Below are 26,513 nucleotides of genomic sequence, written 5' to 3' on the forward strand. Positions count from 1 at the left end.
GCGGTCAGGGGAGCCGGGGGTCCCCGAGGGCACGGGAGTGTCACCGGTGAGGGGATCGGGGAATCCTGAGGGCACGGGAGTGTCACCGGTGAGGGGATCGGGGGGTCCTGAGGGCACGGGAGTGTCACCGGTGAGGGGATCGGGGAATCCTGAGGGCACGGGAGTGTCACCGGTGAGGGGATCGGGGGGTCCTGAGGGCACGGGAGTGTCACCGGTGAGGGGATCGGGGGGACCCTGTGGGCACGGGAGTGTCACCGGTGAGGGGATCGGGGAGTCCTGAGGGCACGGGAGTGTCACCCATGAGGGGATCGGGGAGGGGAGTGTCACCGGTGAGGGGATCGGGGAATCCTGAGGGCACGGGAGTGTCACCCGTGAGGGGATCGAGGAATCCTGAGAGCACGGGGGTGTCACCGGTGAGGGGATCGGGGGGACCCTGTGGGGACAGGAGTGTCACCCGTGAGGGGATCGGGGGGTTCTGAGGGCACGGGAGTGTCACCGGTGAGGGGATAGGAGAATCCTGAGGGCACGGGAGTGTCACCGGTGAGTCCCGAATGTACCGGAGTGTCACCGGTGAGGCTTCAGCCTGGCCGAGATCCACGCTGCTCACTTGGTTCTAAACACGCTGTTTATCCTTATGAAGTTTCTTGCACAGCCATTCTTCCTGGCACAGTGTCCCCATACAGTAATAAAACTAACAGCTTGCCTGTAACCGTGTAACATTTTAGCGCCCTACAAGATGTTCCTGAAATGTTTATCGCAGGGTAAAGATGTGGAACGATATCGAGCTGCTGCTGAACGAGGACACCGGGCAGCTCCCTGTGGGGCTGGGACACGAGTGTGGCACCGCCTTGTACCAGGTGGATACACTGCTGCAAATCACATCTTCAGAAAAGGTACAACCCATCAAAGCCCTGCTTTTGTCTGTCTTAATAATTACCTGCGCTTCTTTGTTGTGTTTTTTGAAGTGCTCCTGTATGAAATAGTCTTCTCTTTCCCAGGTCTCTGAGAACCCCCAGCTCCATGCATGCAGCTCCAGGGATGGCAGCATTGTTGTTGTGGACAGATCTGTGGCACTTCTGGACAGCACTGGGCTGTCTCTCCTCATGCACATTCAGTTTGGTGAGTTCTTTCCTTTGGAATTCCACTTGGCATGTGAAAACTGGCTTTTAAAATACCCAGGTTTGTACAGGAAAACATAGGAAGTGTCTGACTGTCCTGTGAAGGGAAGCATTATAACAAGTACCTAAGTAATAAAAAGTGGTTTTGGCTTCTGGACGCAATTAAATATTTCAGAATGTTTTCTAACTTTTCACTAAAGTGGGAATAATGGATACTGAAACCACTCCCTGTAGGCCTCTTTCTGTGCTTCATTTAGTCAAAATAATTTGTTGAAGAAATCTGGGACACTTTATTGTCCAATTCTTGTGTTAATATTTATTGACAAAACCCAAATCTTGATATGTGACATCTTGCCATGGAACTTTTCAGATACTCACGTGGATGTAGTGGGTATGTGTCAAGACAAACAATTCCTAGTGGTTGGTGAGAGAAGTGGCAGTTTACATCTTATCCACATCCCATCAAAACAAACCTTGCTAACAAAGGTACAGTAACTTTTCTATTTCATTTTGCTGAGAATGTTTTGTTCTCAGACTTGAGCTTTTTAAAATTATTCTTCCAAATACCAAACTATCAATATAATTGTCTTTTTGACCACATATTTTAACCAAAGAGGTGAAAGAGGCATTTCTGTTCCCATGAGTAGTGAATAAGGAAAATCTGTTTAGGAATGGCATGCATAAACAAGAACCTTCATGAAAAAAAAGAAAAGTTTAAAGTTTGAACCCATAATCAATATTTTAATTTTTTTAGTGAAATACAGAATAATAGTCTTTATGCTGTTTCTATTTTAGATTTTGGTTGAACAATCTACAAGTGAAAAGACTTATTTAAATCTCTTTTTTGTTAAAGATAATGCAGATGCAGGTAAGAACTGCATGATTTTCTTCTCCCCCTTGTGGTTTTGTTTCCCTTTAATAACTCTTGGGAAAAGAGATTACAAAATAAGTAATACAGAAAAGCATAAAGAAAAGTTAATTTTATATGCACAGTGCAAAGTTGTATAAGATTCTTTATCTCATTAATTATTTTACAAATGCTATAGCAAACAAACATTCAGAACTCAACACCTCTTTCTTTTGAGGTTGTGCTAAATATATGAAAAGGCTTAAAAAGAATTCCATCTATCAGACCTCAGTAGTTCTGTTCTATAAGCTCCCAGCCCTGCATTCTGCTCCTAGTTGGAAATGACAAAATTTTTGTTCTAAATAGTCTAATCTACTGGTCAGGTGATTTTTGGGGTCACTTATTTCACTGTCCTGTTTACAAACAAGTCTTCTCTGTACTTGCTCTTCAATACTTCAGTTTGAAATATTTGCTGGTTTTTTTTAGGTGTTTATCACATGTTTATTCTCACAAGCAATGGATGCTTCTGCATTATGTGTGTCCCACTTGGTCAAACACAGCAAGGTAGGATAAGCTACAGACCCTTTGGGGTTTCATGGGAACAGGGAGATCTCTACTCAAAAACTTTCTTTGTACCTTTTAAAAATGTTGAAAATGTTTATTTAACACTGATTTTTAATTTTTTTTTAATATTTAGCAATTGAGAAGATGGATTTGACTACAGCAAAGCAAGTAAGGAACACCTGCAGAACTGGTGAAATTGTTAAAAGTGCAGAGTTTGTAACCAAACTTTGTTCTGTGAATTCTATTGACCAGTCCATTGTTCCACCTCATTGCTGTGATTGTTGCTTTTTCTGCACGTTTAGAAATGAGCAGAGATTTTATCCACTGGTTCTATAAACAACTCTTTTTCTTCCCCATCCCTTCCTCTCCCACCCACAAGTTACAAGGACAGATAAAGACAACTTTCATTGCCACGGGAGAGCATCACAGCCTGGGCTGTCAGGATTTTGTGATCAGCAACTCAAGAAACAAAATCCATTTAATAATTGGGGTAAGCACTGAGAATGTGATCATAACCATTTTTATGTGAACAGAGATGGCATTTTTGGATCTGCAATAAAATTTGAAATAGAAGCTTGAAATAGAAGCTCATCACAACATTTTTGCTTTTCCTTTCCTTCACTGTAAATTTAAAGATTCAGCCTGTCCATAGTTTTTTCATAAGGAAATAACTGTTGTCATTTCCAAAATTACTTTGTTATGATGGATGAGGGGAAAATATTTTCACCCTGAGTTTCTGAGCTTACTAAATCTTAGTTCCTGGTTTGTACAGGCTAGATTGTTTATAGATACTGTCCTTGAAATCATAGACAAAACCAAACCTGGCAAGAATCTTCCAATCAGGTTCTCATTCAACAAGGCCTGCTGAAATAACAAGGTCTAATTCAACAAAGCTTTTAAACATAAATTAAATACAGGAACTAATAAAGAAATTAAAATATAGACATGCTTTGAAATGTAATTTGGGACTTCAAACAAGTTCTGAGTTTATTTTTTGTAGCCTGTTGAATTTAAAGGCATTTTCCTCAGTAGGCCCAGTGGAATTTCATTCAGCTTTTATCTTCTATGAGAATGGAAAGTGGATATTTTGAAATGCTGTTTTCAAAGAGCCAAAAGCCTGGTCTTGAAAGAAGTGAAAATTTTAAATTAAAAATAAAGAAATCAATGTATTTTCTGAACATCAGCAGAAGAACAAAGTTAAATTTAATTTTGCAGCTTTCCAAGTTAAAGATCAGTTGTAGAAGCAGACATGTCAGTGGACAATTATCTCCTGTCTGACCCCATTTTACTTTGCCTCTCCTCACAGGGTAAAGGTGATTGTGTGCTCTCCAAATGGGAGGTGGAACCCAGCAGTGCCCTGGTGTCTGCTCAGAGTTTTGCTGATTCAAGTCTGATCCAAGGTAAAGAAGGTTTGATCTTTTTATAGACAAGTATAGATTTCATATTTAATTGCAGAATGTACTGATTTTGGGTTATGTCATTGTTTTTAATAAATTCACATGTACCAAACAACATTTTTGTAAAGGTACAGCCAAAATGTACCTTCAAAATTGCAGTTTAATTCAGTTACAGAAATCACAATTCTCTTCAAACTAAAATTTGCACAGTGCTAGCAAGTTCCATGAGGTTAAACCACGAGGTTTCCAACACTTGGTTGTGTGTTTGAATTTGTTTTTGATTCTGATACATTTCTCACAAAATATAATGAATTTATGTGAGCATTAATACTTTAATTTTAATATTAATTTTAATATTAATATTTTTAGGTGCTGCAAAACTTCAAGTCCTCGACAATCAGCTGTTTGTTTTGGATACAGAGGTATGGGTAATGATTTGGTTTAATCTTCACTTTACAGTGTTCTTAAATCAGTTTATAAACATATTTTTAAGGTTTAAAGTGAAGTTTCTTTAAAATGGATGTGTTTATATTTATTTGTGTTTATATCAAGAGCATCTTGATCTTTCTGTGTTGTTTTTTTAAAAATTCTATTCATTATTTAAGCCACAAAATGTAGTATTTTCCTCAAAAATTGTCTTCTATGAGGAAAATATGAAATCATGTCTGATTTTTTTTAATCTAGAACATCCTAAGCACATGGGATATTTATTCTCTCACTCTCATTTGGGATTGGCCTTTATTACATATTGAAGAATTTCTCCTCACTACTGAGTCAGATTCCTCTCAAGTCACGTGGTAAGTGCAGTGTTACAGCACCAATCCTGACAAGTGAGAAGTTGGTATTTGTTTTCATGGAATGCAAAATTTTCTAAAACACAGAAACAAAAATATTTCACAGTTTTAACCTAAGATTATTACAGCAAATTTTGCTTTCTTTTATCTCTTTCTCATTCCTAAGGCAAGGGCTTGCCAATGTGAAACTGATTGTCATGACAATGCCAGATGACAAACAGGTAAAATCTTATCTGTGTTCTGTTCCTTGATTGTTATGCAATTGCTTATAGGAAAAAAAGGGGACAGGGGATGGAGGTGACAAAATATTTGGGGAACAGAGAATTCTGAGGAGCTTAAAGCCCAAACTGAAGTGTGGCCATCAGGGTCTAGCAAGTGAGGGATTTTTGTGGTGGTGACCAGGCCAAGCTGTCCCTGGTTGGGATTTTTATGGATGGTTTGGTGTTTTTATTTATTTGATTTTTTAAGGTAGGCAGACAAGGAAGAGCAGCAAAATCTATTATAATCCAAAATCTATTATAATCTTACACCCCTTCACAGATTTCTTCAGAGCAATGTCTCTGCTGCCTTCAGCATTTACCCCCAGGTATAGGCAGTGCAGCCAACTGAAATAAAACACCAGAATAAACATGACACAATTTTAAAAATTAGTTTAAACCTGTTGAATAATAGACCTAGAGAGAGAGAGGGAGGAAACATCAGAAGTTTCATTAATGTTCCTCAAACTGAAGATCTTCATTCCATAAAAAGTCCTACAAATCTGCCCTCTAATTCCACAAGAATTCAGAAATGATTCTGCAAATATCACTTTATCACCAGTGTAAGAGATAAAAGTAATTCTGACTTCTTTGTTTTCTCCCTTTTTTTTTTTTTTAATAGATGAGAAGCCTAATGGTTTTTGCATTGCCAACTATGCAACAGCTCTATTCTCTGGAAGTGTCTCTTGTTTCTTCCCTTGTTCAAAGTGGGATTTGGACAGTAGGTTTTGTTGATTTTTTTGTTGTTCTTTGAAGAAACATAGTTGTATTAAGTTATTCTTGTTAGGTTAGAACCACCTCCTGCTAGAAACAATGCAGGAACCCTGCAAAGAAAGATTAAGTGATGTCCCCAACAGACAGAGAAAAGTATCCTACTATGAAGCAAACTGAACAATTTAAATTTAGTCTGAGGTCTCTTGCACTATTTAACAGCACTGCCAGTTGTTCCTACTGCTGTTACAGCTAAAAACTGAGGGAAGTTTTTAAAGTTCTCTTAGCATAGAAAAATGTTCTGGATTTATTTGGAATTTATTTCATTTCACCTGATGGTTTCTGTCATTGCACTCTACAGGATACAATATATTTCCTGGAAGGAATTCATGAAAAGCATCAGATGTAAGATAATATTTTGTTTGTAACTAGCTCATTATTATTATATAAAAATGGCAGATAATTCCACATAGAGCTGATAAATTCACACAGTTCTCTCTCATCCTCAGGCCCTCTGAAGACCCAGTTTCTATAGTAGTGATGAGAAGTTTAACTGAAGCCTTGCCAGAAAATAGGTACTGGTTTCTGTGAAAAATCATTTTATTATATTTTTTTTAAATATCTGGAGTTACACTGAAGTGCTTTATTTTGTTTCATCCTCAGACTAAGTCGTTTACTGCACAAACACAGATTCACTGAAGCAGAGAATTTTGCTACTCAGTTTGGACTGGATGTTGAGGTGAGTTGTTCCTTAATGACAAACACATTTCAGATTATTAATTATAACTGAAATTATGAATAAGGTTCTTGCCCTATAATCCAATATTACAACTATCACCAAAGCAGTGGAATGTTACCTTATAAAACATCTCACCATATTTGTATTGTTTTTTTTAACAGCTTGTGTACAAAGTAAAAGCAAACACTATTTTGGAGAAACTGGCTGCAGCTTCTCTTGGCAGTTACTCCCAGGAAGCCTTGCTGGATCTTGGTAATGAAGCCAAAGAAAATTTGCAAAAAATTCAGGTTTGTTTCTATTTCTAACCTCTTTCCCTACTAAAGCAATTCAAATTATGAAGGGACTTGGAATTAATTTCAGTTGTTTCCTCATGCAAACAGGACAGCCAATTTGTTGTGAATTACTGCATAAATGCTCCCTGGCCTCTGTATGAAACCACTCGAGAAATGCTGAATTATGCTAAAGTCAGAGTAAGGGTTTATTTATTTCTATTTCTTCTACTCTTCAATTTCTATTCCACCCTTCTGTACATCTTGAGAGGAGCACAGACCAGTTGCAGTCATTGCAAAAGGCAAAAGTAAAGGCAGTATAAATCCTATGTAATCAAACATGAAGAGGCAGCAAGTCTTGTTCCAGCCTTTGGTATTGCTCAAGGGCAAACAAGAGCTCACAGTTTGATTTTTGTGTCAGAAAGCAGGGTTTAGTTTTGAGTAGCAGTTTTTTTAAGTACCTTTAAAATATTAATTTTCAAACTAAAGCTCAAAGTAGGTCACCTTTTTTGGTTTCTTTATTTTACCTTTTCATCTTATCAAACAGAACCAGAGAGATCCACATTGTCTGTGTGATCCTCCATCCATGCAGAAATCCGTCCAGGTTAGATCCCATCTAACACTGTAAAATTTCAATTTACACAAGTCCTGACTTTTTGCTCATGTCCTTACTGCACTCACAGTCCTGCCTGGCATGTTCTGAATTGTCAGCCAAACCCTTTCATGCCATTTTTCAGATCTTGAAGAAAGACAACAGAAGCAATGCTCCACCATCTGATGGGCCTCCAGTGTCCATAGCTGAGGTGAGGACAAATTTCTTGGATCTGCAGTAATACATCATATAAATAATTGTAATGTAGAGTTTTACAAACTGTAAATTCAGATTATAACTGTAAACTACTGCTGAACTTTTTTAAAGTCTAAACAAAGTTGTATTTTATAGCATGAAAGAAAACCACAGTAATGACAGATTCAGAAATAAGCCATTCCTTCAGTCATAAAAAGATTCAGTTTCAGAATGCTGCATAAATTGAAGACAGAACCTTTGTTAAAGTACTTTTAGGTATTTCATTTTGTTTCTTGTTTAGTCCTGTTGTAAGTCCATCCTGTTGTAAGACCATCTGCCTTCAAGGAGAATCAGTGCTGTAACCATGTAATGTAACAATATGTTAAGCCAGATATTAACCTTAAATCTGATTTACATTCAGGTACTGAGAGCTCAGGCAAGGCTTACAACATTCTGTGAAGCTTTTGGACTAGAGAAATTCAGGTTTGTTTGTTTAAGATTTAAAGTCAATTTAATTGTGGTTGTTCAGCCTGTACCACTGAATTTAAAATTATTTTAGTTTTTTAGTTTTAATTCATTTAACTTAAAGCTCTTCCTTCTCTGCCTGGAGTTTCCCATCCTGTGCTGTGGAGAAGGGAGAATGCAGAGAGGCTGACTCATCCTGTATGTTGAAAACAAATTATCTGTTGCACATCCACTTAAATAGTTGGGGTTTTTTTGTTCAATATGTGTAGGAGGGATTGTTATTTTATACAAACACAAAGTACCACTCCTGTTGTTTCTTACAACATCCAGCACTAAGTAGAAAAGTTTTGAAGTCGTCCCCACATTTTCTTTGTTAATGACATTTCCCAAAACTTCTCTTCCCCCTCTCACTTTTAGTGGCATTGCTTGGACAGAATTCCTGAATAATGAGGACATGTTCAAGATTATTGTTCTCCAGCTGGAAGAAGGAAAGTTGGCTTGTGCACAGTACCTGTGGCTTAGGCATCAGGTGAGGTGGCACAGACATCTCTGGGGTTAAATCTCCAATTTTCCAGCCTCACTGCACAGGGGCTGTTACAAAACAGCTCCTCAGAGAAACAAAAGTCCTTGGCAGAATCTCATCAATCACCACAATGATTACCTGTTCACCTGCATGCTTAGGAAGCTGAACTTCTTATTGATTTAGGAATAAACTGGTATTTCTGATGGCAGAATTCATATTTCTAAGTCATGGCAGTTTGATTTATTTTGCAGTGCTTGTAATCTTCCATCCACTTTCTTGCAAGCACAGCTCTCAGAATTTTTAAGTGGATGTTTGCTGCCTACCTTAAAATCCTTTAAAAGTTATCACTCAAACTCCTTACTCTGAATGACACATTAAAGTTAGTGCAAGTGTGCTGTTATTTTATTTTTTAGTGCAGGACTTTCAGTTCCATGTCTGTTGTTTTCTCAATAAGACAGAACTGTAGAACAAGTCTGAGAGTAATAGAACAATGTGATTTGTAAAGAAATTCCTTCAATTAGATCTTTTTTTTTTTTTAAGAAGACCAAGCTCTACTTTTACTGAACAGAGCTGTTTATTAAATTTCTGTCTATGACTACTCTTTGTATTTCTGAAATTTCCTGACTCTTCATATTAGTGAAACAGCTTTACAGAGTATCAGATGAACATAAATTCCATGGATCTGTAATTGTTCTGGTTTAATATTTTAGGCTGATTTTGAAAGCAGCTTTGATGAGAAAATGCTGAAGGATTTGTTCAATGCCATCCATTTCACTGCTCCTTTGAAGGAACTTTGTGTGTGGCTTAAAAATTTTGTGATCCCCTTCTCAAGAAGAGTTGTACCAGATGGACAGGTGAGACTGACTTTAGAACTGTAAATTGGAATTTTCTCAGACTAAGATGATTTTACTGTCAGACCTCCAGACTTCTGAATGTCAGCAACTTGCTCCTCTGTCTTTGAAATGGATTCTTTTCCCTAGCTTTTACATTTAAAATTATTTCTTTTCAAAGACGTTTCTAAAGGCAAATTTTACTTTGATAAATAGCATAACTCTACTTGTAACTGCATTTTTTTCCAGAAAATATTAGCAAAATTGCTGGAACAAGCTGCTAGAAACCTTGAATTAACTGACAAGGTAAATCACACTGAGAAACTTGGCATCTCTGGTATTTCTGGATGTATATTACAGTTTGCTAATATCAATTATTTTGGACAGGCAAACTGGCCTGAAAATGGACTCCAGGTGGCAGAGATTTTTTTTACAAGTAAAAATCAAGGTGAACTGGGAGTGACAGCTTTTGGCAAGTGGACTCCTTTGGTAAGAAATGTAACAAATACAAGAATTATCTTCCAAGACTTCCAAGAGATTGTGTGTGCTAGAGCTGGAGTGGATGGTAATCAGGTCACTGATGGGTTTGGTGAAGATTTACTTAATTCCATGAAGGGAAAGAACCAAGTTCCAATTTCCATGTGGTTAAAAATTTTTAAAAAGTTGATGACAACCTTTTAATAGTCTTGTCTCCTAACATTTCACTTCTCACCACTGTTCCAGAGGTGTGGTGACTGTGAAGAGATACAGAGGTTAAAGAAGCTGGTAAATGATCTACAGGAATTGAGAGATCTCTACAGAAAATACAACTGCAGGCTGGCATTCTGTGATTTTGAAAAGGTAACCCTGCAGACACTTGAAAAAATGCTTTTCAGTTTGTTCTGAAGAGGAAAAGAATCTTACAACATGTGATTTAAAGTTAGACAAAAGAGGAATCCTGATGGATGTTGGTATAAATTTGTGGAAATGTATCAATTTCCATTCATAAATTGCTAAGACTATTTAATAAGTTGTGTTACAATTTTTTCTTTCAACTCAGGTTGTAAATCTAACATAAGATACTGTGAGAAGTGTGGCTCAAACTCCATGGTTTGCAGGTTATTACAGATCATCTATTGTGCAGCAAGCACTTGAAACAGAGAAATCAGAAATACAACTGAACAAGAAAAGCTTTGTAAATGAAAGGATTTTTTTGAGCCAAAGAGGGATTCTTGCTCTGGAAATCTTTCAGTTGATTTCAGTGGCCTCTGGATGTTGGATTGTGTGTCAGAGATGTGAATGCCTTGCACTGACATGTGTGATGTTCTGACTTGGCCTTTTCCCACTTGCTGCCCAGGAAAATGCAACCACGATTGTGTTTCGCATGCTTGATAAAATCTTGGCACCAGAGCTTGTCCCATCAATTTTGGAGAAGTTTATAAAACCCTACCTGTGTGAACACAACCTACAAAAAGATGAGCTGCTTCTGCAGTATGTCAAGGTATCCTTATTTTATTCCTTTAAAAAAACCTATTTCAATATAAAGAAATAGAAACCAAGTCTGATGAACCTTTGAATTTACAACTGAATTTTAGATAAATCCTATTCCTGTCAATGAACTTTATGATAGTTACTATTTCAGTTATGAAACAACACCTTAATGCCCAGAAAACTTTACATTTTTGTTGATACTATAAGATACTCCTATTTTTTGTGATTTCACATGGTCTAATCTCCTTTATCAACACTCAGGATCTGCTGGAGCGTTGTCGGACACGTTCTATTTCCGTGTTTGAGACTGCCTGGGAGGCCAAGGCAGTGGCTGTCATTGGCTGCATCTCTGACACAGATGTAAGTAGGTTGGATGAAAGGCATCAAGTGACTCCACCACATCAGTTCAGAGCAAAACATGATTTTTACATAATCCTCTGAGTGCATTTTTAAGGAGTGCTACGAGGAGAAAATAGTGTGTATCTTCTTACTCTATTTTAGTCATCTCCCTTGTGATGTTTTTTGAGGAGATGATTGTAGTTGTGATGTCATCACATGGAAAATTCACCAATTTTAATATGTATGGAGCCCAGTCTCATAAATGACTGCAAGCATTTTTTCTAAGCTTGACACATCTTAGGGTGACAATGCCCTTTATGCAAGTGCAGATTGGGCAAGGAAATAAAATACTTGTCTAAAGGGGTCAGTCACACCTGAACAATACTTCAGGGGACTACTTTGAAACTTGGTTTGTAAAGGGAGCTGTTTGTGTTCCTTTTGCAGCTGAAATTTGATGCAGTCCTGCAGATCATGCACGGGGCTGTGGTGCCATGGAGTGCAGCAGTGGAGCAGCTGGTCAAACAGCACCTGCAAATGAACCATGTCAAGTAAGCAGCATCCACAGGCTGGGGAAATTCTGTGTGCCTGATGTGGTGTGATGATTGAATCCCATAGCTGGGGGTAGCAAAGGGAGTAAGAGTGGTTGAATTTGTGCCCAGAGTGAAGCTGCTGCAGGAAAGTTACCGACTGATGGAGATGAAGAAACTTTTGAGAGCCTATGGGATAAGAGACACCAATCTTCTAAAGGACAAACAGATGATAATGGTAAGTACCAAGACTTTAGATTTCTCCAAAAATCACAGTGAACAGCACTTGGTGATTTTTTTTTTAACCATTTGAGTTGGTTTTTTTTAAACATCTCCCCTTCATTAGGAGAAAACATGAGTATTTCTGGAGAAGTTCTTTGAGATCCTGAGGAACCAGACAAATTTTCAGGGTTCCCACTTTAATTTCTCTCAGTTACACTTCAGCTTTTGCTAAGCTGCACTAGCTTTTCTCCAGATAAAAGTTTCAGGCTTCCAGGTAACTTGCTTGATACAAACCAAACAATTCCATTGGTAAAGCAGCATTTATAAACTAATTCCTTTGTTACCCTGTACATCAACAAACTAAAGTCCATTTCTCTTTTCTTCTCACAGAGGCTTGTGAAATACATTCTCAAACAAGACACCCCTACTTGCTTGGAGGATGCCTTGAAAATGGTGGAAGCCTACATGCTGCCCACTGGGGAGGTCTACTTCCTGAGGGTGATGGATCTGATTGACAAAGAAAGGGTAGGGAAATACCTGATCCTGGAATTTACAGAGGCCTCTTGATGAAACAGGGGCAAGCTGTATTGCTGCAATCTTACAAGCAGTTTGCACACTTATTAATTCAAATTATTAATTGGACACCTAGCTGCCTATGTTTAGCATTGAAAATGAGTTCTTTGTCAGAGTTTTATCCTTTTGTGGCAGAGTAGGGTGACTCTGCATGACCTGCAGTACACCAGATGAGTTTGGAATTGAAGTTTACCCATTTTCATGTATTGTTTTTGCCATTGTGCAGCATCAGAACAAGAATGAACACATAGCTCAGCTTTTGCAAAAGCAAATGCCCTTTCCTTTTGATTATTTCTGTTCTAATTTTGTTTCCTTTTCTCCCTTCAGGGAGAAGAAGCTGTGGCTTTGTTAAAATCTCTGCCTCTTGCTCAAGCTGAGGAAGTTGCAGAAAGATTGACTCTGGGAGGAAGGCTGGTGTTACAGAACAAAACAGATGATCCTGAAGAGGTACCAAAGCTTTTCACACCACAGAGTGTGGACACAAGTTATTCTGAGAAGGGAGAGGTGTGGATAGTTCCTGTGAGAGCTAACACACTGTGGAGTAAACATACTATACCTATAAAATATCTACTGTTTCTAGAAAGGATTAATATGTAAAATTTTCTGTTCATTTGCTTTTCAACTGATTGTGCCTTTGTAATTGTTGCTAAAGGAGTTTGTGGAATGTTGCATTGTACTCTAAGAGCTGAAGCCCAAGTCTGTTCTGACAACATTTTAACAAATAAATACAAATCTCTTCCTTTCCTGCAGCAAAACCAACAAATGTTTATGACCAAGACACTGGTGGAAGTCCTTAAATTCTGGTTCAGGACTCAAAAAGGTAAAGGTACAGCTTCAACATCTTCTATCTCCCTTGTGTAAATGGAATACAGATATAATTGGTTTTGTCCTCTAACAGACAACCCAGTGAAGAAATATGAATGTGGAGAAAATCTGAAGATGTTTGAAACACTTGCTACCCTGCAGGTGGGTATTTTTGTTTTAAATCCCTTTTGATTTACTGTGGTTGCTCCAATTGTTCTCATCACATGAATCAAATTAAAACTTAATTGTATTTATGACATGCATGCAAAAGTTGTTTTTATTATTGACTTCAAATTGATTCTAAGGCTGATGAAGCAATTAAATCTAGTCTGGGAAAATTCTCAATTAGAACTCAGTTGTCTATTTAAACCAAAAATTAGATACTCTCACTAAAACCTTAATTGCTGATACTTCAAAGAGTTCATAATAGAGTGCTGTAAGAATTAATTAAGATCTCAGGACAGCAGGTAAAAAAAAAAAGGAAATTACATGGACACAAATACATAACTTTGTTGTTTTTGTTGTTGCAGGAGTATTTTATCTTTCTCTCAGATAAAGAATACAGGAACCCTTCACTGATTTCTGCACTTCTTGAGGATCACATAAACTCTTATGAACGTGTCAGATCTGCATCCAGGTCTGGAAATGTGCAAGCAGTGAATTGTAATTCAGAAGGTGGCAAGCCCAAAACCTCTCCCACTGAATCCAGGTTGTACAGACTGGCTTTGCTCCTGCAAGTCTCAAAGCATGAACTGGGAGAAAAACTGGCCTTGAGAGCTCTGGATGATGGAAAAGTAGAAGTGGCTGTCAATATTTGCAGGTAAAAGTGCAGAGCTTTTCAAGATCATCACTTTTAATGGGCTTTTCTGAACTATTTTTGCCACTTTTTTGAATTATATAGAGCAAAGGGGTTTTGTTTTAGATAAATAATTAGGACAGAATTAAGTAAAAGCCCTAAGAATACTTTTTTATTTTTAACATCTTCTTTCTCAACAGGGAGTTCTGTGAAAATAGCTGGAATGAACATACAGGGAAGCTGCTGTTTGCAGTGTGTCAAAGGCTTTGCCATATGCTGGGAGCTGATGTTGCCATGATCATTCCTGCTGGGATGGATCTTCCAGCAGTGATCCATGAGCTGGCTGGCCAAGCAGCCACACTCTGCAGTCCAGGTAATTCCAATTTTTACTTGTGTTCATGTTGGGAGCCCAGCTTTCCACCCAGTGCTCAATAAAGCTGAAAACCAAGTGAATTTCTAGATCTGCACCTGTGAAAATAGGTGCTGCAATATTGTTTCCTTTTAATAAGACAGATGAAGCTTCCATTCCTGCTAATGATCTCAGTATTTTTACAGATTTGGTGTTGGATTGTCTGGAACTGTGTAAATACACTTCACTTGCCAAGGAAATTCATGGACAGTGCCAAATGGACAGCTATGAATTTACAGCAGAGGTATTTTCTGTGCTCTTCACTCACTGTATGCATTTGCTCTCTCATTTCTCCAGCACTCTTTTATCAAAGAGCTAACAACAAAAAAAATCCACAAATAAAAATTTCCTAGAATCTGTGTGTTCTTCAGCTTAGAGAACAAATTGATTTGAGTCCTAAAAGCAGTGCAGCTGTGGGACAAGCACAAGTAACATCCTTCACTTACATATCAGCACAATAAATCCTGAAAACAGTGATTTTATCAAACAGCTCCTGCCAGGACTGGCAGAGAGCTGCCTTGAAAATATGGCAAGGAGAGTTTGGCTTTTAAATGAATGTATTATGTGAAAGCTTTCCCAAGAGTTCTGTAAAACTTTAGGATGATCAAGTTCTTGAATAGCAGCTTTGTTTTCTGTTTAGGTCAAGCTGTGCTTTAGGCTACTTGAAATGAATGGGCTCTTACAGCTGGAGTGGAGTAGAGCAGAGTGGCTGGCCTTGTTTATCCACTAAATGTTATTTTTCTAGAAAATGGTCCATTTGCAAAATGTTGGCTTAGAAATTTGGCCAAGGATGTTTATGAAAGCCTCCATTAAATTGAATAAGAGTACATTTTGGCTTTACAGCTAAACAACTGCAACATGAGAGACAAATGTGGCCACTCTAGGTAGGAAATGGATTTATTGCCACTGGCCATTTAACAGAATTACAACTTCCAAATAAAACATCATGTTCTATTCCTGTATTCCAAAACAGAAACCTGTTAGAGGACTCACTAACTCTGTACTTCTGATAATGTTCTTACTTAGGCAACATCTTCTGGAGGAGATAAAGATCCCTATGAAGAGTGGACTAATGATGATTTCTTTAAAGAAGATGGGATAGTCCTTGACCCTCAGACATCTCTTCCAGTTGCATATGAACTCACTTCTGCTGTTCTGCCTGTTTGTGGTAAGCTTGCTCTCCTCAACAATATCAAATCTGTGTTTCTTATTGATTTTTATCTAGAAATATAAATAATTCAGCTTGTGTGTGGAAATTATCACCTCAGAAATCTCAGTTAGACAAACTCACAGTAGAAATACCCATCAGGGGGTGTAGAATGGAGAGATGACTTTGGGTTTGGTTCTTATTTTCACAGATGCAGAGTTTAATGTTGACTGTCCCACCCAAGGGATTTACATACAAAGCAGTCACTGAAAACTTGGATTTCTTTGTGAGGCTTAAAGATATTTTCTGCTAGAAAATAAATTCTGAGCAGGCACAGTTAAAAATAGCAGCAAATGGCTCTTGGGATTTGTGTATCTCTATTTTATGTCCTGTCCTGTGGTATTTTTAGGGTTCTCCCAGACTTGCTGAGTTCCTGCACACTGCTGATAAGCATTTTCTGTCTTTCAGAGGACAAGCTGTACCCCCTGGAGTTTCAAAGCCTGGCACACAGAACATTCATGGAAGGTATCACACACTGCTTGGGTGGGAAAGGACCTTAAAAAAATCACCCAGTCAAAAATTTGTGGTTTGGACTGAAATGGGAACCTGTACTGAATTAAAAGCCATGAGAATTTTAGATTTTAAAGGGAACTAAGGCACATCCTGACTCATAACTGTAATAAAAAGAGAAAGTGCTCTGATATTAACTCCAATATGCTTCATAATTCCATTCTGGGCTTGTTTTTGAAATATTTCACAGGACACAACTTCCTGCTGCCTGTTGGATCTCCCTTCTCTGCAGCAGTGCAGAACCTGCTGGAGTGCAGCCAGTTCCAGCTGGCCCTGCAGCTCACAGTCTGGGGCTGTGGCTCCTGCCTCCAGCACGGCATTTTAACCACCCTGGATCTGGCCCTGAAGGAAAAGGTGACTTTTAGCATGTTTAGAGATGTTCTCTAAGGACTTGGGAGCAGGGAAAGGCTCTCACCATCATCTTTTATTAGCAAACTTGATCAGATGTTGAGTCAGTTTGTGAAAGGAGCTGGTGATTTTTTCCCTCTTTTTCTCTCTTTGCAAAGTGTGTTCAGAACTGAGCTTTTATTCCTGGCCTTCCTGCAGAGACTAGAGTGAGTGTTAATAATGGTTTATTCTGTTCCTTCATGTTGTTTTACCAACAAGCACTCTGAAAACAAATCCTTTTTCTATCTAGAAGAAATCTTTGTAAGGCCTTAAATAAATCTGAAAATACAATTACTCTAGCACCTCCTACCATGCTGTAAATGACAAGTTGAAGATTTAGAATTCCTTTTAATTAGGTGCTGTTTTCTTCACAACAGTCACATGACAGCAATGTGCTCCTCACTGAGACCAGAAGCTTCCTCCTGGCTATGAAGGAGAGGAGCAGTTCAGTGATCAGGACCTCAGTCCTGAACTTACTACACAAGGTGAGAGTCACTTGGGAAGGCTGAGGGAGCCACTTTGTTCTGCTCTCCCTGGCAGCCACATGGAATTGTTTCAGTTGGAAAAGATCATGGAGCCAACCCTTAAACTAAAGCCAAGTCCACCACTAAAGCATGTCCTGAGCACATCTTTAACCACCTTCAGCAGTGCTGAAAAACCTCCCTGAGCCTTTCCCAAAGAGGCTTTGGGTCCCTTGTGGGCTGTGGCTCCTTGTTCAATTTGCTCTACTTGAAAGGTTCTGAACACTGGGAACATCACCTTTGTGACAGTAATGGCCTTTAGGATCTGTAGGTATTCTCTAGCTCATTTGAAATCCTGCATTTGTTTTAGATTGGTAGGTTTTTTTTTTCCTGGGTGGGAGGACTTTTTAAGAAGCTCAGTGCAAAATGTGCAATTTACCCTTTTCTGAGGCAGCTTAGACTGAGGGAAATCAAACTGGTGTCAGGAGATTCAGATTTTAAATTTTAAATCCTGAAATGCATTTTTCCCCCTCTCTAACTTGAAGACATGTCTAAATTATGGAGTATTTTTCCTGTGTTACACTTAATACAAATACACCTATTGAAGAAATGAAATAAATTCCTAAGGTTTATAATTTTTTTCTCCCAATCCACAGGTGTTCAACTCTCGTGTCATCGATCAGAGCCTGGCCCTGGGCTATTGCACCATTTTACCCAAGGAAGAAATGATCAATAAACTGTGGGACATCATAAACAATTCATGGCAGAATTACAGAAAAGTTCTGGTAAATTCCCAAGGCCTTGAGTTTCTTCAGCAAACAGAGAAAGTTCAAGAGATGCTTCATTGAGGGCCCTGGGAGAGGAGCTGCCTCTGTAGCACAGTGGGAAGTTGTGTCAATATTGGTGTGATTTTTTACCTCATCATGAATTATTCCAAAGTTTGAAATTATTTAATTCAGGTCCCATCTTAATTTAGATCTATGTTATATTTTGGATAAGTTGTCCTCTGGCAGCAATTCTCAAGAATGGAATGAGTGAATACATCTCTTAAAATAGAAAGGAAGATGGGAAATAAAGAAATGGGGAGTAATGTAATTTCTGAGAAAATGCCTAAAAAGTACCTTTTGTACTTTCTACAATGTTAGGAAAATATTTTACAGAAAGTAAATTTTAAAGCAGCTTTGAACTACCAGCTCAGGAGGTGAGGCAGTCCTGGCACCTTCTCAGAGGTTTGTTTTCATTTTACACAGTTGTGTGATAATTTTGATTTGTTTGAAGTTCCTCTAAGGATTTAGACCTCAGGATTCCTGATTTTCAGGTGATTTATAAGACTTGTATCCACTTCCCTCCTTCCTTCTAGGCAGTAGCTCTGGTGGGAGCAGAGCTTACTGACCAATATGGTGAAGCAGAAGAAAAGAAAAAATTCCAGGAATTGGTTATTGATGCAGAATGGGGTATCCAGCTTGGTAAATTTGGTGTAAGTTTTTATTTATTTACTTATTTTAGAGTTTTATTAACCAATCAGTTAATAGCAATATAATCTGAGATGTGTGTGAATTTTTAGACAGATTTCCCATTCAAATGTAAGCAAATTTTGGGTTTTGATTTTTCGTTCTGCTTGTCTGCATAAATAAACATCAGAAATGGAAATGCAATAATTGAGGGGGCTGCAAAAAAATATTTAAGTTCTTAAATATTATTTGGCATGGGGGATAATCAACAAATCCACTGCTCTTTCCTGCTCTGAAAGTGTCTGGATTGAAACTAAAAAGTCAAAGCTTCACTTATAAGGAATTAATTTTTATTTTATCTAAAAGATTCTCATAAGATGAATGTGTTTTTATCTGCAGATTTCTTTTGAGACTGTGTTTAGGCAGCCACCAATAAGGAAGAAAGAGCTCATAGGAGTGCTGGTACAAAACCCAGAAGTGGACACATGTCTCATCTTGAATTACTGCAGGTACTGATTCCATCCAATCTATTGCTGTAAAAACATCCATGGCCACTGAAATCTATTTTGCTTTAAATAAATCCTAATGAATAGAAAATGCACACAGTTCTAAAAAATAAAAAAAAATAAATATGCTATTCAGAATACATCCTGCCCTTAGATTAATTTATTGATGAGGGGAGGAAACTCCTTCATGACACCAAAGCTCACAGAGAAAATAATAAAATCATTTTCTGTTCTTTGCTAGCACTTTCATGCTGGACAGTGATGCTGCACTGCAGCTTTGCATTGAAACCCTTCTGCTCCAGAACTCAAACACAAATGATGTTGAAGATGACTCTGCAGAAAGCAGGGAGAGGCAACCTCATTCCACATTACTGGCTAGAGCTCTACAAATCATTCCTCTGCTGAACAGCACCAAAGATCTGGTCATGAGCCTCAGTGGAATATTGTACAAGGTAAAAAAATAAAAAATTACAAAATAAAAAAACAACACAGCCACATCCCTGGAATCTACATCTAATAATTGCTGCATGTCACCTGAATGACAGATGAATAATTCCACAGAAACTGAAAAGGTTGTGCTTTTCCAAGTTTTCTTAAAGCTTATAAATGTTAAATTTTAGTTTTCTCCTTCTCTACAAAAGAAATTGCAGCCACATATCTGATTTTCTTAAAAGGCAGGAGTCTTTCATCCTCACTTCCCTTTAAAACTAACCAGCCAGAAAAATCGAACAAAAAAGTAATTTCTAAGCACACTGGAAAAGTTCTACATTAAAAATAGGTGGGGGCTAAAAGTTATATGTTGGGGGTGTTTTTATTTGGTTGAGGTTTGATTTTGTATTTTGAAGGTTGGGGTTTTTGTAGGGCGAGTTTTTTGGGGTTTGGGAGTTTACTTTATTTTGGTTTTAGCACTTATTGTTTGGTCTTTCTGCAAAATCATGATGCCTTTTTTAAGGATTTAATAATTTTAGAGAATTATGTCATGATGCTTATATCAACATAACACTGAAGAAACAGTAATTAATATTAAAATTGGGAAAAAAATCAACACACTTGCATGTTTTTATAAGACAAATCATGTAAGATCTTCTAAAACAGATGATTATTTTGAACAGCTGGATCCTTATGACTATGAAACTCTGGAAATTGTCCTCAAAGTGATCCAAAGTGCTGATGAGAAGAACACCAGCATCCAGCTGAGCCAGGTGTGTCCAGATGTGTGACCTTGCTGATGGCACCTATTTGTCTATTTATTGATGGAGCTGTTCAGCACTGTTGAAATTAAATTAATTATTCCCTCAGAAAATAGCCTTTAAAAGTGATTTCTCAGCAATTTATGTTTTCTTATTTGTTTTTTTTTTTCCCTAGGCTTTGAGCCTCCTCAAACATCTGAAATCTTACACAAGGATTTCTGCACCAGTGGACAGAGAACACCAATATGTTTTGGAGCAGATGATTCCCTTGTCTCCAGCGGCTCACACCAGGCTGCCCTTTCACCTGCTGTTCTTCAGAACTTCCCAGAGTTTCTGGAGCATTATATGTAAGTTCAGCATCTCAAATTCCCTTTCTTTGCTCTCTCTGCCCTTCCAAGTGCCACACTTGATGTTGTGTATTAACTGTAATTCTTCATTAATGCACTTTTCATCCCAACTACTTCAGAAAGCTCTTCCTGTGCTCCCAAACTGCTGCCCACAGGATGAGAAATACAGTGCAGGGTTTGTCCTCAAATCCTTTCCTAGGACCTCTAAAATGTATCCACATATCCCAGCCCAGTGGAGATAATTTGGATCAGATCCTTTCTCTCCCAATGGAGGTCCCCATCCACCAATAAACTGCAAGAGCTTCATTTCACAGAGAGAGCTGCCAGTGAATTGTGAGACTCTCACAGGAAACTTTTCCTTTTCAGCTGCAGAGCTCAGTGAGGAAACCTTCCCAACCCTTCTGCTGATTTCCAAACTAATGAAGGTAAAGTAACAACTTGAAGGAACTGATTTAAGTATAATTCCCCCACACCCCAAAAAAAGAAGTTTCCTGTTGGGAAGGATAAGGATTTGACAGGGAGGTGTCACAGATATGTGTGTAGAACAGAAAGATCTTTGAATGTAGAATCTGAAGAAGGAATAGAAATGCAAGCAGGTTTTGATATAGAGGAAAAGAATTCCTGGGTAGCTAAGAAGGCAAAGAGCAAGAGAGTTGGAAGGGGCTTTTATGACTGAGCAAAGGATAAATCCACCTCAAACAAAAGATGTTTTTGCCAAGCAAAAAGATTTTCACAGACAAAGATGCCATGTTGCAAGTAGAGAAAAGATCTCAGAATTTTCCACTGCAAGAAAACTGAAAAACAACTTCCAGCTTAAACTGTAACATACTGCTTTTTGTGATTGGAAAATAGTGACATTAATATGGAAATGTTAGTAGTTGTGCTAGGCTATAAGGAATTGTAAAGGTGTTGATTGGTTGTCATGTATGAAGATGATTTACAATGAAAAGTATTGAACCAGAACTAGAGGGAGCTTTCAGGTGAACCCACAGTTTCCATCTTTCTTTTGATGTTGGCCTCACTGTAGAAGCTCTGACAACTCTTAATCTACTCCACCACTTCTCCAGGTTTCCCTGGATACCTTCCACATGTCTGCAGTTCAACACGTCTTTGAAAAAAAACTGAAACCAAAAATATTCGAAATGAGAAGCAGTGGCTCCACCTCCATTGTCAACAAGGAAACCATCAAAACTGTGCAGGCCCTCCAGTCCTACCTGCTGGCCATAGTCAATCCAGAGTGGGCTGTGGCCATGGCCCACAGGATTGCCCAGGAATTCCCCATAGGTGAGTTGGAAATGGGATGGGGAAGGGTGACCTCTTTTATGGTCAGAGATCACTCACAGCACATTAAAGGTGGTCTGAGAGTTCTTGTCTTGCAGCCAGGGCACAAAAGAAGACTCAAAAGCTGATGTTCTGAGGTTTCCAAGGTTGTTTATTCTTTCTTATCTAAGGAATTTTCTTTCTACCTTACAGTGATCCACTCTGCAGCTCGTTCAAGGCTCTTCTCCCTCCCTCTGGGGCTGGAGTTACCTTTTATACTCTAAATTATGTATGCTTTATTTACAATTTATTCCTAATACATGACACCCACATTACACTGTCCAGTTTTCCCTTCACCAATCCCAAATTGGCATCCTGACCCAGAAGATGGATGCCATGAAGAAGATGAAAGAAATTCTTACTACACCACAAATCCTCCTTCTTGTGTTCAGACCCTGATATAAACAATCTTTAAAACTTGACTTTTCTACCTTTTAACACACCAATTTACACTCTACTTATTTTTGTGACTCTGTAATTCTGGATATAAAGATGGTAATTTCTCCCAGGGACTTAGATGGAGCTCACAGGGATTTTGGGCACCTTGCCAAGGCTTCTGAGCCCCCTGCCCAGACTCCAGGGAAGCCAGGGGAATATCCTTCTAATTATTTTTAATTCTTCAAAATAAAATGGATATAGTATATAGTATAGGAAGGATTAATGAAAATTTATTTACTTCTTTCCCTTCTTTTTTTTTTAATCATTAAAAAAGGTCCTGACCATGTCCAGGCACTGAAATTCTGTCTCTATCTGGCTGACAAGTGGCTGAAGAGTACTACAGCTGAGGTAATGGAAACTTCTTGCCAGATTGTTTTGAAGTTCCTACAAAAATTACAAAATACTTCTCTTTGTATTTTAATTTTTGGTGTTTTGGGCAGTGATGTGAAAATTGTACCAGAACCAACCCTGATATGGGAAATACTTTTGGGGAAGTGACCCCCAGAAGAATCCCTTCTGTCCTGGAACATTCTGCAAAAACCAGGCTTGGTGTTCTTGGAGCTTGGACAAAAAATGAGCAGTTTTAGGGGAGAGTCATTTGTTCTCTCTCCTGTTGTGGGCATTTTTCTTGCTGGAATCTGTTCCAGCTTTGATCAATAGCATTATTAACTTTTGCTTACAGTTCCAAGATTTTTAGCTGTTTGCAGGGTTATATATAAAGAAAATGTGCTTTGACTTGCTTCTCAGGCTTGTTTTCACATGGTTTCCTTTCCCAGGGAAAGGTGAATAAGAATCTCAGCTTTGATTATAAATCTCAAACTTTCTGTGGAGTTGTTGTAAATAATTCTCTGTACTTAGTCACATGATTAGAGAGAACTATGCCAAAATTAAACTGAAATTTGAGCAGTCACAAGTTTTAGTATTAATCTTTTTTTCTTCTACATTTTATCTCAAAATCTCTTAATTTTTCCTACCTGTATTTTATTTGGCTCTTTCACAACACAGATTTGGAATTTTTTTCAAAATACCTTTCCTAGCTAGAGCAATGTGGTTAATCCTCTGTGTCTGCAGAAAAAATACCTGTGGGTACAGGTGTGGGGACACCTCTGAGGAGCAGATCCTGCTGTCCAGTCTGTAAAATGATTATTTTTCTTGTGCTTTTGAGTAAAATAAGCTTTTTCTGTAAAACTGTGGTGTTTTGCTAAAGGATGAGTCACATGGGAAAGCAGAAATTCTCCAGAGGAGCTTACATGCCCAGTACAAGAGAGCAGCAACAGAAAATGTCCTGATAACAAATAACTTGAACAGTGGGGAGCATCTAAAGTCCATTGTGAAACCAGCAAATCTGATTGTTTTACTGTATGAGCACCACAGCATAGACCAGAGATTCCAAAATCCAGCTGGCAGAGATTATCCAGGTGAGTTTTCCATCGTGCAGGCTCAAAGCAACTCTTAAAAACCCCAAATTCTGGTTTGGAAATAACACTGTCTGCCCCTTTTCCTGCAGATATCCATGTGGCAGCTAAGGAGATTGCTGAGATTAACAACTTGGACATGAACAAGATTTGTGACAAACTGCTGGCCAAGTGGCTGTGTCCACCCCCAGGGGTGAGGCATCACTGTGGGGTTTGAAAAAAAAAATTGCCAATTATATAAAAAATGGGCTTTTTTTCCCTCTACTTGTTCAAAAAAGCTGGGGTTATTCTGTACAAATTGCCTTAGTTCTCATGAATCTGTTTAAGATTTCAGTACCTTCCTGAAATAACACAGCAGTGTCTGTGGTGAGGGGGTTTGAAAAGCTTTTCCTTCTCTTTGTGTAGAGATTCAAACCTTCCCTTTAGTGCAGCCAGCCTGAAAGATTTACAACTGCTTTACTCCATCAGCCTCACCAAACACTGCTTTTAGCAGGGATATCACCCAGCTTTTTATCCAAACAATGTGGAAAACTCATCTCAATTTTCATTTCTTTTTCAAGAAAACCCAAGAGATCTTTGGAGATGTACAGGAGGATGAAGAACTCCGAAGGTGTGTGTGTGTTACCTGCAATATGGTGAATTATTTTTAACTTGCCAGTTAAAAAATGGCTTTTTCAAGAAACCCAACTGTGTGTCTGTGATTCAGAGCTCACTGTTCTTATTTTTACTTTCTGCTGACATCACTTTTGAATCATCCAATATTTATTTATACCACAAAATGCCATTGACAATAACTTACATCTGTAAGTGCTTAAGAGCAGCTTTGTGGAGGTTTTCCCCTCCTTTTTCATATCCTTGCTCTCTTTTTGGCAGTGAAATGTTCCCATTTCAATGACAGCTGATGTGTTGGGTTTCAGCACCTGTACCTGCATTAAAAACAAACCCATTTTTGCAGGGTTATTTACCTCCTTCAGTCTCGCCCCATGGATTACAGTTCAAGAATGCTTTTTGCAATTACAACAGCTGACACATCTGTGAGTTGCTGAATTCTTGTTTTAGCTTTTTACTTCTTACTAAAAATCAAATGTTGTTTGCTTAACTGCAAGAGCTTCAACTTCTGCCCTTTGCTGGTTTGGTGTTTTGGGTGGTTTGGGATTTGTATGAGCTCTGTTTGTTCCTCCCTTTAACCTTTGGGTTAAAAGTGATTTTAATTGAATTTTGCTATTAACTCTCAAGAGCAGCCCTTGAACTCTGGGTTTTCTAAACTTATTGCTGATATTATCTGAAACAACTTCATGAAACATTTTCTGGAGTGTGCCTTAAATTGGCTTCAGCAGAACTTTAACCTCCAGTTTTTCCACACTTCATTATCTATGTGTTACCATATATCACAAGTATTTTTCTTGCCTGTATTACTACTCTGAAATCTAGAAAACCAGAGGATTTTATACACTTAACATGATCCTTTCTAGTTGTTCAGCCAATTGTTGTGACTTTGGGACTGTTTTCCCCTCAGCCCTTTGGTGACACTCAGCTGACATTTGCTCACAGGACCAGAGCATTCAGGTGTTTGCTGTACCTGGCAGATACCAAAACTGTGGAATCACTCTTCAAGAAATCCATTGAGAAAGTCAAGTAAGAGGAATTTTTTACTTATTACACCCACAGAAGGACACTTCAGTGTCATCCTGAGCTTGGATACATGGATTAAAATATAAACATCACCTAACTCCTGCTTTGGGGGGTTTCTTTTCACAGGTATTTCCTGAAGTGCTGCATTTATCTGGCAGAGTTTGAGATTTTGAATATTCCATACACTTATGAATCATTCCACAAGAGCCCTAAGGAAGGCATGATCAAAGGGCTATGGAAGAACCACAGTCATGAACCCAGGGTAGGATTTTTAAATCCTTTTAAATTTTGTTACACACTGTGTGAATTTCCACCCCTCTGCAAAGCACAGGCTTGTCTAAATATTTTTCTTCAATGTACTCTGGAAATGACAGATAAAAGCTACACCCTTTCTAAAATTAGAAAATAAAATACCACATTTAGATGGTTCAGGTTTTGTTCCTCCCATGTGTACAATCATTTTGGAAGTGGCTTGGAAAGGTTTGAAGATGATGAATTTCTGTTAAAATGCAGCATGTCCTTGCTCCCCTTCAGGCTGTGAGACTGGTGACAGAGCTGAGCTTAGAATACAAAGTCTATGATCCCCAGCTCTGGAATAGCCTCCTACAGAAACTCCTGGGCTTCAATTTGGTAAGGAATTTTTAAGGATAAAGTCCTGCAGCAAGGTGAGAAAAAAAGCTGGGTTTATCCAGTGATTTGTGAATAGATACAGGAGCTATAAACCATGATTACTTTGAGCCCTGAGATACTGAACTGGTGAAGATTTGAAGAATTTGAATGTTGATCTTAAATTGTTTTTAAAAGCCTTTCAGAATAAATCCTTTGGTAATAAATTGAAATTTTTCTTTTATCAATTTACATCATAGGCACATTGTTGTGTGCAAATACACACAAACTGTGCACACATGTTTGTTTCCATGTGTGTACATACATACATGGCCCCTAAAGTGTATTTATGATCATGGAAATCCTGATTGTTGCCATTCAGAATCCTAATTGCCTGTGGCTGTCAAACATGATGTAAGGTTGCTGCAGCCTAAGGAGGTAACAGATGTACCTGGCAGTGTGGTTGATAATTTTATTTATTAAACTACAAAACAAATTTCCATAGGTGTCAAAGGAACACCTTGGGAAACTCCAAGTTTGCATCCTGCTCACAAAACAAGCTAAATGCAGTTCTGTAGATTATTGCCAAATCTTCAGACACA

At 38.3% G+C, this 26,513-nt stretch overlaps 1 protein-coding gene across 1 annotated transcript in view; it reads left to right on the forward strand.

The window, feature by feature from the left end:
* Positions 1-767: 767 nt before the first annotated feature.
* Positions 768-26,513, forward strand: part of KNTC1 (kinetochore associated 1) — a 29,741-nt gene continuing 3,995 nt past the window's right edge. Inside the window, exons 1-55 of the mRNA XM_033075971.2 lie at positions 768-893; positions 999-1,119; positions 1,489-1,604; positions 1,914-1,986; positions 2,452-2,529; positions 2,663-2,697; positions 2,909-3,019; positions 3,836-3,929; positions 4,296-4,348; positions 4,611-4,723; positions 4,887-4,941; positions 5,600-5,698; positions 6,050-6,093; positions 6,198-6,263; positions 6,352-6,427; positions 6,589-6,714; positions 6,808-6,897; positions 7,434-7,499; positions 7,905-7,966; positions 8,366-8,477; positions 9,182-9,325; positions 9,551-9,607; positions 9,689-9,790; positions 10,025-10,141; positions 10,638-10,781; positions 11,033-11,131; positions 11,555-11,658; positions 11,770-11,875; positions 12,250-12,384; positions 12,760-12,879; positions 13,183-13,252; positions 13,331-13,398; positions 13,767-14,056; positions 14,233-14,405; positions 14,588-14,685; positions 15,468-15,609; positions 16,057-16,113; positions 16,349-16,512; positions 16,923-17,030; positions 17,663-17,791; positions 18,367-18,483; positions 18,857-18,966; positions 19,205-19,415; positions 20,076-20,165; positions 20,329-20,500; positions 20,867-20,925; positions 21,568-21,784; positions 22,533-22,606; positions 23,466-23,676; positions 23,766-23,866; positions 24,234-24,283; positions 24,629-24,707; positions 25,190-25,308; positions 25,432-25,567; positions 25,840-25,935. Of these exons, the coding sequence (XP_032931862.2) occupies positions 768-893; positions 999-1,119; positions 1,489-1,604; positions 1,914-1,986; positions 2,452-2,529; positions 2,663-2,697; positions 2,909-3,019; positions 3,836-3,929; positions 4,296-4,348; positions 4,611-4,723; positions 4,887-4,941; positions 5,600-5,698; positions 6,050-6,093; positions 6,198-6,263; positions 6,352-6,427; positions 6,589-6,714; positions 6,808-6,897; positions 7,434-7,499; positions 7,905-7,966; positions 8,366-8,477; positions 9,182-9,325; positions 9,551-9,607; positions 9,689-9,790; positions 10,025-10,141; positions 10,638-10,781; positions 11,033-11,131; positions 11,555-11,658; positions 11,770-11,875; positions 12,250-12,384; positions 12,760-12,879; positions 13,183-13,252; positions 13,331-13,398; positions 13,767-14,056; positions 14,233-14,405; positions 14,588-14,685; positions 15,468-15,609; positions 16,057-16,113; positions 16,349-16,512; positions 16,923-17,030; positions 17,663-17,791; positions 18,367-18,483; positions 18,857-18,966; positions 19,205-19,415; positions 20,076-20,165; positions 20,329-20,500; positions 20,867-20,925; positions 21,568-21,784; positions 22,533-22,606; positions 23,466-23,676; positions 23,766-23,866; positions 24,234-24,283; positions 24,629-24,707; positions 25,190-25,308; positions 25,432-25,567; positions 25,840-25,935 (5,985 nt within the window). The remainder of the gene's footprint in view (positions 894-998; positions 1,120-1,488; positions 1,605-1,913; positions 1,987-2,451; positions 2,530-2,662; positions 2,698-2,908; positions 3,020-3,835; positions 3,930-4,295; positions 4,349-4,610; positions 4,724-4,886; positions 4,942-5,599; positions 5,699-6,049; positions 6,094-6,197; positions 6,264-6,351; positions 6,428-6,588; positions 6,715-6,807; positions 6,898-7,433; positions 7,500-7,904; positions 7,967-8,365; positions 8,478-9,181; positions 9,326-9,550; positions 9,608-9,688; positions 9,791-10,024; positions 10,142-10,637; positions 10,782-11,032; positions 11,132-11,554; positions 11,659-11,769; positions 11,876-12,249; positions 12,385-12,759; positions 12,880-13,182; positions 13,253-13,330; positions 13,399-13,766; positions 14,057-14,232; positions 14,406-14,587; positions 14,686-15,467; positions 15,610-16,056; positions 16,114-16,348; positions 16,513-16,922; positions 17,031-17,662; positions 17,792-18,366; positions 18,484-18,856; positions 18,967-19,204; positions 19,416-20,075; positions 20,166-20,328; positions 20,501-20,866; positions 20,926-21,567; positions 21,785-22,532; positions 22,607-23,465; positions 23,677-23,765; positions 23,867-24,233; positions 24,284-24,628; positions 24,708-25,189; positions 25,309-25,431; positions 25,568-25,839; positions 25,936-26,513) is intronic.

The sequence above is a fragment of the Catharus ustulatus genome, chromosome 18 (assembly GCF_009819885.2).
Source record: "Catharus ustulatus isolate bCatUst1 chromosome 18, bCatUst1.pri.v2, whole genome shotgun sequence".
NCBI lineage: Eukaryota > Metazoa > Chordata > Aves > Passeriformes > Turdidae > Catharus > Catharus ustulatus.